General features: G+C 41.1%; 1 protein-coding gene across 1 annotated transcript; it reads right to left on the bottom strand.

The window, feature by feature from the left end:
• Positions 1 to 1,860: 1,860 nt before the first annotated feature.
• Positions 1,861 to 6,599, bottom strand: slc35c1 (solute carrier family 35 member C1). Its single transcript, XM_030758246.1, has 2 exons — positions 5,726 to 6,599; positions 1,861 to 3,334 (listed from the first exon to the last, which is right to left on the bottom strand). The coding sequence occupies exons 1-2, from the start codon at positions 6,399 to 6,401 to the stop codon at positions 2,754 to 2,756; spliced, it is 1,257 nt and encodes a 418-aa protein (XP_030614106.1). The 5' UTR covers positions 6,402 to 6,599; the 3' UTR covers positions 1,861 to 2,753.
• Positions 6,600 to 12,866: the final 6,267 nt, after the last annotated feature.

Raw genomic sequence — 12,866 nt, 5'->3', positions numbered from 1 at the left:
TCAGTGTCTTTACCACAAGACATTTGAATTACAACAAAAGTAAGTATAACTGTAACATTAGAATTTTTTTAAATGAAAAAAATCTTTAAATACGTGAGCTATAGTGATGACTGTCAACATGCTGATCTTTAAACACATATTAGTCAATTTGTGTTTAAGGATTTTTTGACACATCAAATCTAATGAAACGCCTGGTCTGACAAAATGTATCTAAAAGCTGAAGAGTGTACCGTATTCGATAGTCTGAAACCCAAATTCACAGCCCTGCAGCTAACTTTAGCACGTCTGTCCCCGGCGTCTCAGACGATGACCCCATAGACAACGATGATTAAACTTTTAGTGAGACATCTTTTTCAGCTAATTAAGACATGAGAGCTTGGTTACGCTAAGCTGAGAGAAGCTGGACTTTTTCCACTGTGTTGGCTGATGTTTTAACTTGACATGTTTACACTGGCTGCAAAGGTAAACTAACACATTATGTGAGATACTATGTCTGGATTCTTGGTACGTAACCATAAACAATAATAGTACATTACTTTTTAATACTGTAGTACCCAAACACTGTGATGGGGATGCCAGCATTGCAGACACTGTTAGGCAGCGACCACTGAGCGTTATACCATGAAGCAAGTTCAGCACAGCCGGGCTTTCTTTGTCTTATCAGGCTTCACAAAACCTAAAGTTGGAGATAACGGTATCACGATGGTGATTCACAGCTTTCTCTGGTAAGCAGGGCTTACTTAAGAAGGACTGACTCTCTAACTGCACAAAATGATCCCCTATAAGTGCTGCCTATATCATGTCTATAATTAGACATGTTATGATGCCAATAAAATGGTTATGAAAATCTATGAAGACTCTAAAAAAGAAAACAGTAAAAGGCAACACTAAGAGGTTAAGAACATTGTTAATTTTGGGATTTAAGCACAGCATGTTAAAATAAACATTTTAATTCAAGACACTTCATTTATTTTAATGCTGAGTGCCTCAGCGCTGCTGTCAATTTCTAATGGCGACACTTTAGAGTTCTGAATCTTCAAAGTGGGTGCATTTAAACATTAAAAGCTAATCATTGTGTTCAGCTCTGACTCTGTCCTATAGCCCAATAAAGGAAATGTGGAAATCACTTTAGTTTCAGTAGATCAAAGGAAAATTAATTTGAATTGGACAGGTATCCTTAGTGTGTTTTCTATCTTCTAGTAGTTACAGTTCCAGCAGCGTAAAACAGAATTAGCAGCCAATTAGGACCAAGTACAATATTACTTATAGATTTTCACCAACTGAATACATTTAAATTCCAGTTACAATGCAAAGGAGTCTGAGCTGCTGTAACTTTACAACTGGGCTTCATCCATGTTAGTAACAACTTGCTTATTTGTCCAGCAGAGAACCTAATATCAGACTTAAAACATGCTGTAACTAAAAGAATCAGTGAAAATGTGGCGCTTTGAGATCATTTTAAACCAAAACTCTGAAAATCTGCTCCTGACCAGGTTAAGTATTAAGCATCGGTTACAATGGTGATTTATCAGGTAAGAAATGAGCCATTTTGATGACACAGAAAACTCTGACCTTAAACTCAACATATCATTCATATCAAAATGCTTTATGTTTAAGAACAATTTCTCCATGTGCCAAGCATTAGCCAACAAACCAGATCATCTGACTAGGATGCCTCCTTGGCGCCTCTTGAGGGAGGTGTTCCGGGCATGTCCTACCGGGAGGAGGTCCCGAGGCAGACCCAGGAAATGCGAGCCAGCTGAGATTATATATCTCAGCTGGCCTGGGAATGCCTTGGGGTCCTCCTGGATGAGCTGGAGGAGGTGGCTGGGGAGAAGGAGGTCTGGGCTTTTCTGCTTGGGCTGCTGCCCCCGCAACCTGGCCCCGGATAAGTGGAAGAAAATGGATGGATGGATGGATGGATGGATGGATGAACAACTGTAATACATCTATATCTGTGTGGAAATGATGAGTCTTCCAAGGCCCACATCCAATATGAGCCAATGATATGACAGCCAGGTTCATTTGTCACACAGGGAAGTGAAAGGGACACGAGGAAATCAGACTGGCCTTTAACATTTTCTTAACAAGTGTAACAGGAACTGGTGTCAAAACTCAGACTTTACTACAATTGCTCCAGATGTTCCTTTTCATAAACAGCTTTTCTTGTCACATACATCAAGGCAGGAAGCAGAGACAGGTGCAGTTATACATTGCTGTGACATAAAAATAAATACTTTAAATCCTGCTACAATCATAGAAACATATGAAACCTTCATGTGACTCTTCAAACAGGTCCCTTTCTGATCTGCTTCGCTTTTGTATGAAAATGTCATTATATTTTAATATACCTGATAACAATTTGTACTTATTTTCAAATCCTAATCTTATTTAGTTTAAAAGCAAGTAGTAAATAGTTTACGGAGTGAAACACTCAAAGACTGTTTTCTTTAAGGTTAAAAGACCTACTGTAGGTCAATCCCACTAACACAAGGTTTCTGATTACCATCACATCCTCCACAAACTACAAGTTATTACACATATCCTGTCTTCTTGTCACATATGAAATAACAGACAAACTTCACTATAATCATAATTAAATAGTCGGCATAGAAATGCAATGCTTCCTTGTGATGCCAGTGTTATCATTCTGAATAATTTTTGTAAAGAAAAAAATATCATTTGTACACTAACAACATTCCCATCCCTTTTGAAATAAAACCCCAAGATTCCTGATCTGTAGGTTACAGTGGTTACACTCCCTGGTTGACTTTGTTCCCAGGCAGCAATTCTTCCTTGTCTGAGTCCTCAGAGACTGTGTGAGGTCTCTTCTTCATTTCTAGACTTTTCACCCAAGTGTAGGCAGATGACCCACCAAGAACCAGCATGTTACTGGTCCACCACAGCAGGCTTTTAGTGGAACTGTTGTACACTACCGCAATAACAGTCTGTGCACAGGCCTTTGCAGTTCCTGAGACGTTGTGTGTGAGTGGGCTTGTATACTTGATCTGGAGGCCTGTAACATAGCCTATGGCGAAACCAAACACTCCTCCGAGTGTCATCATTCCCCAAAAGTTGAGGTCAGTGAGGTGGCTGAAGCCGGCGAGTTGGCTCAGCTCTCCAAACATAAGGATGAGCGGGAGGAAGAGGACGCAGGCATTGATATTGTTATAGAAGGACAGTTTCCAGATGTTCCCATCCACAGCAGGCATTACCTTCTTAGTGTAGATGGCATTGAGAGAGACGCAGGCACTAGCCAGCACCCCAAAACATACGCCTGTCCATGAGAGGGAACCCGCTATGCCTTCCTGGTCCACGCCGAGCCAGAATCCACCTGAGAAGCACAATACACAATCAAGCATTTAATGTAGTTCCATTGAGTCACTGTAACACAAACTGTGTGTTTTATGACTTGGCTCAAAAGAATTTGACAAATAAGGGACACCACAGAGTTTTAGGATGATGTTAAGTGTTTTAATTAAAATAATTTCATCAGGCAGCCTGCATGGCAAAGATGAGCAGAGCAGAGAACAGCCCATGAGAAGTTCTGGCAGGCTGCTTTATGGTGCCCAACCTGCTCAGGTGTGCAGCACCTTAAACTAGGTCATCTACACCCACCAGAGGTAGAAAGACAAAACCAACTAGAAAAACCATCCCAGTGGCGGTCACGTGGGGTGCGGCTCTGCACACGTTCCAGAGGGAGGGAGGGAGGGAGGGGAGGGGGAGAGAGAGAGAGAGAGAGAGAGAGAGAGAGGAGAGAGAGAGAGAGAGAGAGAGAGAGAGAGAGAGAGAGGAGAGAGAGAGAGAGAGAGAGAGAGAGAGAGAGAGAGAGAGAGAGAGAGAAAACCAGGAAGTTTAATTTCCAGGTTACTGTAAAAACTGAGTTTCTGTCACAACCTCACCTCGAGGTGCACGGAGAAAAGAATGAAATCTTAAGAGGTCAAAACTCCACTATGACGACCATTTCCAGGCTATCTCGGCATGAGAACGCTAAATCAGGGAAATCCTCATATCAGTACGTGTAAGCACTCAAACAATGGAGAATTGAAGAGATAGCACACATTAGTAATGGAGTATTCTATCGATTAATCGAGTAATAGGATAAGAAATACTTTTGTTTTATTAATGAGCAAAAATAAATATTCAAAAGAGAAACAACACAGGTCTTTTAAAATGAACTGCGTATTGGCTTCCATTTTAGAAACTGCAGTGTTTTTAAACATTTAAATGCATAGAACATCTGTCAGAAAAGAAACATAACCATGCCTGGATCATCAAACTACAGACCCCCGAGCAACTACTAAGACACTGTTACTTCTTCAGTGGGTCCCAAATTGTGCATGGGCCCCTGGGCCTTTGCCCAGTTTCCCCATTGGATAATCCAGCCACGCATATTAAAATTGTATTTTTTTAAGAAAACATTTTTAAATAAATAATCACAAGTACAGTAATGTCACATACAATAAGGTAAATTAATCTAGATGGGGTAGATTTGGTGTGCGTTCATAGGCGTGTTTTTGTGTGTGTGTGTGTGTCTATGTTTAAGTGTGCTAATGAATGAGTCAGTATATGTGTCTGTAAGCCATTAAAGGAACATCAGGAAAAGCGAGCATATCAACACTCTCAGTATGTCATGAGTCACTTGGACACTTTGCTCCACTGCCATCACAGTACGTGTACCTTTACGTATAGTACATATAAGTTTTACACTCGCACCCATAATGCATACTGTGTACAAAATGTTTTACTGGCTACAAATGTATATAGTGTTTTGATGTATATGTGTATTGATATATATTTTTTATGTATATAGTGTTTTCTATTTTATTGTATTTAATTCTTCTTCTCTGTAATTGAGCTGCTGTAATGTGCAAATTTCCCCATCGTGGGATCATTAAAATTTATCTTATCTTAGAATATTTCCTGCTGCCGAAACCACATTCTGATGGTGTTGATGTTGGTCTTAATTCAGTGTCCGACCCAACAACCCCAGCTCACAGGCTCAGACTTTTACTGGCCACATGTACATTTTTACTGGCCTAAGAGATCATTCAAAAACAAACTTAGTTTTATATTTTTTACAAAACATACTCTGCCTGTTGTATAAACTACCACAAATAGGCCATTTAACCGAATCACACTTTTATTCATGAATGTGCTCTAACAGAGGGACATTCCAAATATTAACCAGAAATGTAGTCTGTAATGCTTGGAAATTAAACTAATTTTACATAAATTGTTATGGGTGTACTGATTTAAATACCTAATAATGCAGTGGGTCCACCAGACCCACCATCACTGGCTGAGGAACAAAAACATGCTACACAAGGGTTACGCAGCCTTCAGGAATAGTTCTCCAGGTTTCTTGAAAAACAAGAAACCTGGAGAACTACTGTTTAAGAGTGCTAGTCTGCCTGCTTGGAAGGAAAATATGAAGAAATGAAAGGTGGGTCAAGACTTTTGCATGTTACTTATATTAACTACGTAAAAGATCTCATCTAAAGTGGAACGTAATTTGACTGGAATGGCAACCTAGTTAATTTATCCAGCTTTTAATATTCAGCTGCAGCACTGTTCTAGCCATCACTGTTTCTTCAGCTTTCTTAAAGGCTAAACTAAGTACAGACTTATTTACAGCCAGTGACCAATTTCAGAAAACAAACAAACAAAAAGAAAGAATAATATCATTTCCAATCATCATAGGCAAACGACAACGTCAACCTACCTAATATGATTCCACAGCACAGCAGAGCTGTGAAAGATGTGGTTTGTTTCAGGATAATGTACGATAGCAGCACGTTGAAAACTGTGCTCAGAGAACGGCCGATCGTATAGAAAGCCACTCCGACATATTTCAGGCACAAGTTGTTGAAGGTGATCATGCTGATGAAGACGACGGACAGCGGTAGGACCTCCCGGGACGTCTTTAGATCAAACTTGACCGAGGGGAAGTCGATGAGTCCCGGCCACACTTTCGACAGCAGCTGCATGAACCAGCAAAGCGCAACAGTCACGACACACTGATAAAAAGTGACAAACAACGGCGCGTCCAAGTCTTTGTTGTCCAGCAGGTGATTATTAAGGAACACCATCGTTATTGAAACAAACCAGTACAGTGCAACTACAGCTGCTATTCTGGTTGCACGGAATAGGAAAGTCTCTCCGGATTCTTCCCGATCCATCGTTCCAGAATCACTCAGAGCCATCCTCAAGATACCAGAGCGCTTCAGCTGTGTCCTGTTCATGAGTGGAGATGAGGAACATATACCTGAGGAAAAAGCCGGACTATTTACATGCCGCGTCCTGATAACCCGGAAGTCAGGAGTGACGTCACAGCGTTCCAGTGAAGTTGGAAAAGCGAGAAAAAAAAGGCATTTTGCTTCTTGACCATTGCTGCACATTCATTCAGGTTCAGTGCTCTGTGAATAGCTTATTTAGCGAGTCACAAATACACAACCGTGGCAGTACAGATTACAAGTTTTATTACACTTTCTTGCATTGGTAATTTGGGGTTGGTGAGGCTGCTCCGACTCTCCCCGTGGGAAGTCCGAGTTGAGGGGGCATACCAGAAAGAAAAAACTTCTAGCTGGGAACACGGAAATTCCGACTTCCGCCTTATTCAGGAACGCATCCAGCTCGAGCGTGACTGCCGCGGCCGTCAGCGGCGTCAACAAAAAGACTTTCAACATAAAATCAGGAAATCTTGTTCCAAACTGCACAGCAACACTGGTTTACTGCAGCTAGTATTAATTAGAATACCTATGTAAGGTCTTCTTCTGCTCTGTGCAATACAGCACAATTTACACAAGCTACACAAAACCAGCCACTGTTTTACAGTTTGAGAAAAGGTCTTTAATAGAATGTCATTGTTTAAACACATTAAAAAGCCACTAATATATTTTGTAGGCATCCTATCTGTTCTTGTTCAAATCAGTCTGTTCCTATACTTTACTGAGCAAACATCTGATCATCAGTTCGGAGTTCTTAGTGCCACATTCTCGTCTTACATTGAGTGGAATTTGCTTTTAATATATTTACACTTATTTTGAAAGGCCCAAACCGGAAGACTCTTTGAACACGTCCTTCTTTGAACAACCTCTATTTAATTTAAAGACACAGTGTACACAATAACCAGGCCGTCATCATTAAAAAAACAAACAAAACACAAAAAAAACCCCAAAACAAACAAACAAAAAAACAACAACAAAGAAATCGCTCATTGTGTAAGCAGTGCATTATTTTTCTGTATTTGAATTCAGCCTAAGTGTCTAGGGGTCCTTAGTTTTCCTTTGCACATTTTTATGTCTCAGTAATTAATGTCATAATTGCATGGCCTGAATAAATAGGTTGGATGGTTGAACTCTGATACTACTCTCACCCTTTACAAATGGCAGGAAATGGTAGCGTCTACAGACTGGCCTTTGCAGAACATCTAATTTATTCTATCAATACTGCTAATGCCCACCGTGAGACATGTCTTTCCTCAAAGAAAGCAAGAAAGGTCCATGGCCCTTAATTTTAGAAACCAGAGAGAATGAAGTAGATGCAGGTCATTTTCCAAATGAGGGCAACAACTGAAAATTATTCCAAGCAATCATTTGCAGCTGAAAGCTGAGCAACACAAACATCAAGTTGTGTTGCAGCCTGTGTTGACCCAGTAGTTTTTTAACCAGTGGTAAGCAAGGCAGCAGAGCCAGTGCATTTCAGGCTGATGAAACAGCATTTTAAAATACCAGAGTGCAAGTTCCTTTATTGTCATTTCTGCGTTTGCAAAGTGCAACAGAAACAAAATGGTGTTTTGTGTGGAACAAAGGGGTTCAAATAAGTGCAAATTAAGAAAACTAAACTTAAATATAAACTAAAATATAAATATACTAATATATAAAAACAGCAATAAGGCCAGCAGCATTCATGCTGAGTAGTGAGAGCCTAAGTGTTGAAGTGCATGTGCTGTACTGTGCAATAACTGCTTCTTAATTTTAAAAGAAAAGGAGTTTGCAGGTAGTCACTTCTATGGCAGTGGATACAATTATTTAGCTTATCTAGCTTTAATGAAGCACCATCAGGTATTTTAATGTACTGCTATTAGGCCTACTCAACCAAGATACTGTAATTATAGTGTCACAGTTTCATAAACACAAATACATTTGGACAATTATTTAAACTTTATTTAATTTTTTTTATATAATTAGCTCCTTTACAATTATTAAGGTGTGCCTTGATGATCTGGTTTGACCTCTGACATGCCTTAGCACCTTCCAGGCTTAAAACAGAATGAGCCTGTAAGCAGGTTAAGAGGCTAATATCAGTCCTGTATGCTTCTTAGAGTGTCTGTCAGTGCAGCAGATAGTGAGCAAGAAGATGTGATACAGGATGATGGAAGTGAAGCGAGAGATGAGAATGAAGGTTGCCCTGAGGGTGATGGGAAGGATGAAGAGAGGAGAGAGCGTGTTAGAAAAGTGTTACAAAACTAAGATTGCATTTTTATGTTTTTTTTATACCATGGGAATCATAAATACTTAAACGACAATGAAGCCAAGAATGCACTCTTAAGCTTGACACTCCAAGCAAAACTCATATTACCACAAAGTAATTTTACACTACAACATGTTGAGAAATCTAGGTTGAAATGTGAGATTTTGGTTTGAAATGCTGCTTCTATAGCAATTTGATTTTAAATCTTAAAAAAGGGACCTCAGGATATTTGACTGCACTACATATCTGTATAGATGGGAGCATATTCTAGATTGTACTTTGCTTTAAACAGGACTAGAAAATGTCTTGGTAACCTGACTGTTTGAACCACGAGCTGTACACAGAGAGGTCTGAACAAAGAAAAGAACAAGAACCAGTGAACAAAAGAAGCAACAACTGCTTGAAAGCGGTGTAGTTATGAAGCAATTATTAAAGGGAATACTAGTCAGTAAGATTAAGATTAAGATAGTGTTTATTTGTCACATGCACAGTTATACACAGTACAATGCACAGTGAAATGTATTTTGTACCTGCAACCATATATACACACACATATAAATAAGAAGAATAAAAATAAAAAAAGTAATTCACACTATACACTATACTCTATATACTATACACTATACACACTTTTATAAATTATAATATTTACATTGTGCAATAATGGTCCAGTTAGGGCTCAGAGTTGAGCAGACGGATGGCTTGTGGGTAAAAACTCTTCAACCTTTCAGTCTTAGCCCTCAGGCAGCGGTAACGCCGGCCTGATGGGCAGGGAGAAGAGAGAGTGTCCGGGGTGGCTGGGCTGTTTTAGGATCTTCATGGCCCTCAGCCTGCACTGCTTGGTGTAAATGTCCTGCAGGTTGGGGAGGGTGGTTCTGATGGTCCGTTCAGCTGAACGAACCACCCTTTTTAGGGCCATGAAGTCCTGCTTGGTGCAGTTTCCCATCCAGGTGGTGATGCTCCCACGCATGATGCTCTCGATGGTGCAGGTGTAAAAGTTCCTGAGCACCTTGAGTGGGAGCTTGAAGTCTCTCAGCCGCCTGAGGAGGTAGAGACGCTGTCTGGCCTTCTTCACAGTGATGTTTATGTGATGAGTCCAGGACAGGTCCTGTGAGATGGTCACTCCCAGGTATTTGAAAGTGTCCACTCTTTCCACCTCAGCACCACTGATGACAAGTGGATGGTAGTCCCTCTGCTCCTGCTGAAGTCCACGATCAGTTCCTTTGTTTTGCTGACGTTGAGCAGGAGGTAGTTCTCCTGGCACCAGTTCTCCAGGAGGACCTCTCTCCTGTAGGCTGTCTCCTCATTGTGAGAGATTAGTCCCACAACAGCAGTGTCGTCAGCAAACTTGATGATGACGTTGGACTCTGACGTGGCCTCGCAGTCATGGGTGTACAGTGAGTACCGCAGAGGGCTGAGCACACAGCCTTGGGGGGATCCAGTGTTGAGGGTGAGGGAGGATGAGGTGAGGTGACCCACTCGTACCACCTGTGGTCTGCTGGTCAGGAAGCTGTGAACCCACCTGCACAGGGATGGGCCCAGGCCCAGGTCCAGCAGCTTAGAGACCAGCCTGGAGGGAACTATGGTGTTGAATGCTGAGCTGTAATCTACAAACAGCACTCTCACATAGTTCCCCTTACCAGTGTCTATGTGTGAAAGGGTCTTGTGGAGGAGGAAGGATATGGGTCATCGTGGATCTGTCTGGCCGGTATGCAAACTGTAGTGGGTCGAGGGTGGTGGGCAGTGAGGAGGTGATGAATGTCTTGATGAGTCTCTCAAAACACTTCATCACCACAGAGGTGAGTGCTATGGGCCTGAAGTCATTGGGGCTGCGGGGGTGTGGTTTCTTTGGGACAGGGACTATGATGGACTTTTTAAAGCAGGTGGGAATCACACACAGTTTCAGTGAGAGGTGTAAACACAGGTGCCAGCTGGTCAGCGCAGGTCTTAAGGACTTAAGGATCATGAATGATCAGCTACTTTTAAGATAAATGTAATTTATTACTTTGCTTTGATTGGCTGCTAATCTAGAGAAGACTTCATTTTAAGACTTATTTGCCAGTTAAGCAGTGTTTTGTATTTAGATGTCCATTCGGTTCCTTTTTGCTACCAACTTTATAATCATCATCAAATCATCATCAATTAAGGAGACATCTGATTGGTCCCAAATAACACTCAAGAAGAATTATCTACAACAGGATGGTACAGCCCTCACACAGTCCCACCTTGACCAGTCATGTCTTCAAATCCAATGTAAATTCTCAATGAGCTGTCCGAAGCAGGGTGCAGTTATAGGTTGAGTCAGTAGGTGGCAGCAAATAATCATGGATGTTGATTTAGTGGCTGGCAGTAGCATTATGAACTCAAGCTGACACATAGCTTGTGGACACATGTAGCTGCATGGTGAGGATTGGCGTGATTAGTTTAATCTTATCATTTAGTGCTAAAATGAACCTATATACGGTTGGGATATGCTACAAAAAAACAAAACAAAACAAAAAATCACAGGGTAACAACACAAATACCACCTCCGCAAGGGTTTTATATCTGTATGTTGTATAGGTGTCTAAAATAACTCAGACAGCATGCTTTTCTCAGGCTGTTCCCTCTTGCTGTAGTCTCACAACAGCAGCCATTGCTCACCTGCAACATGCTCAAAATAGAGGCAGCTGGTCTGTTCAGTCTAATCTCGAGTCAATAATACAAATTCTTTGATTTCTTGAGCATCGTGTATTATGTGTATTATATTGTATTATATTGTATACTGTGTATTATGCGTGAATGCTTTATTGGGTTTGATTAGGCAGAGACGACAGAGACATGTCATGCATTAGAAGGCCACAATACTTACAAACACATCTAAGTAGAGTAGTTGTGTAACAGTGTAACAATTCGAATGCACTGTGTGACATTTTTGAGCTTTTACGGCGATACAAATTAGCTGGTAATTCTGCCTCATCCCCATTTTTCTTTCCCCACCACACATGTTCACTGCACCGCACCGCCTGTGTTTTCCTAACATAAGCCTGTTTTGCAGTATTAATATGACATGGTTAAGAAAGTTTAACGCATACTTCACTGCCAGACTTTGTGTCAAACCCAGTGTCTTCCTGTTGCCATTGTTCTCCTGTTTGACAGTTCCAAGATGCTCAGTCGCTGGAAATTGCTGTAAGTGACTGTTGTTTGTCGGTGTTTTATTTTCTGCTACAGTGCACAGCGAGTCACTTTGCTGGTGTACCAGTGTTAGCCACTGAGTTGTAAGCTATGCCCACGGACTAAATCCTCCTCCATGAACACACAGGTAGTTATCGTGTAGCCTGATTCAGCCTTTAAAGCACGTCCATCAGTGGGTGTCCGATCCCACATTGTGCTTGTTTTTGCTCAGGGTTTGGAAGGACAGAAAATTCTTGTTGTAGAAGATTTAATATTCACAAACTAGCCTGCTTTCCAGACCCCTGCCAGCTGGGGAGATTTCCACTATTTATTAGCCAGTGCAGAGATCTAAAGAAGAAATCAATCTAGTCAGCCTGGGACAAATTATCCTATCCAGCTTGACAATAACAGGAGAAATACGAGGAAACTATAATATAAAATACACAGAGTTAGGACTTGGATTTTAACTGAGATAATTTCTGAATGTCTGCAAACATTTGTAAGCTAATCAAGTTTGCTTTTGGGCCTTTGGGAGTTGATTTTTCAGACAACTAAGGGCCAATACACTAAAAGGAAAAGAAGCATTTTAAGAAAACTGGGATCCAGCTTACTAAGATAAAAGGAAGGCTGTTTCTTATGACCTGAATTTAAGAAGTAATGAAAATGATGAAAATGTCATATTTGTGTTCAGCTGAGCTCAGCTACAGGCGTATGAAAAACAAAGTTTTTACAGAACCGCACAAAGTCCTGCGAAAAACTAAGTACAACCTTCCTGCTTCCATGGGAGTAGCAGCCAGGAGTAGCTAATCAAATGCACTTGATTAACTGGTCATCAGCACGTGTGAGCACCTCTATAAAAGCAGGGGTTTTGGCAGTTTGCTGGTATGTTAACACAATGCCACAATCTTCCCAGGAGGAGAACGTTGAAGCAAATTCATCCCGAGATCAGATCGTGCAATGCTCAGAGAAACCGCAAAAAGCCCAAGAGCTACATCTCAGACCCTGCAGGCCTCGGTTAGTTTGCTAAATGTTAAAGTGCATGGCAGTATGCACTGAACAAGTACGGCTTATTTGGAAGGGTTGCCAGGGGAAAGCCTCTTGTAAAGTTGCATCTGAACAAACCACAAGAAGTCTGGAAATGTGTCCTTCAGACAGATGAGAACAAAGGGGAGACATTTGACCATAGTTTACGTTTGGCAAAAAGCCAGCACATCAGCACAAACACCTCACACCAACTG

Source organism: Archocentrus centrarchus, chromosome 3, assembly GCF_007364275.1.
Source record: "Archocentrus centrarchus isolate MPI-CPG fArcCen1 chromosome 3, fArcCen1, whole genome shotgun sequence".
NCBI classification, from domain to species: Eukaryota; Metazoa; Chordata; class Actinopteri; order Cichliformes; family Cichlidae; genus Archocentrus; species Archocentrus centrarchus.
Note: the sequence above shows the minus strand (reverse complement) of the source record. Positions and strands in the feature narration are given on the sequence as shown.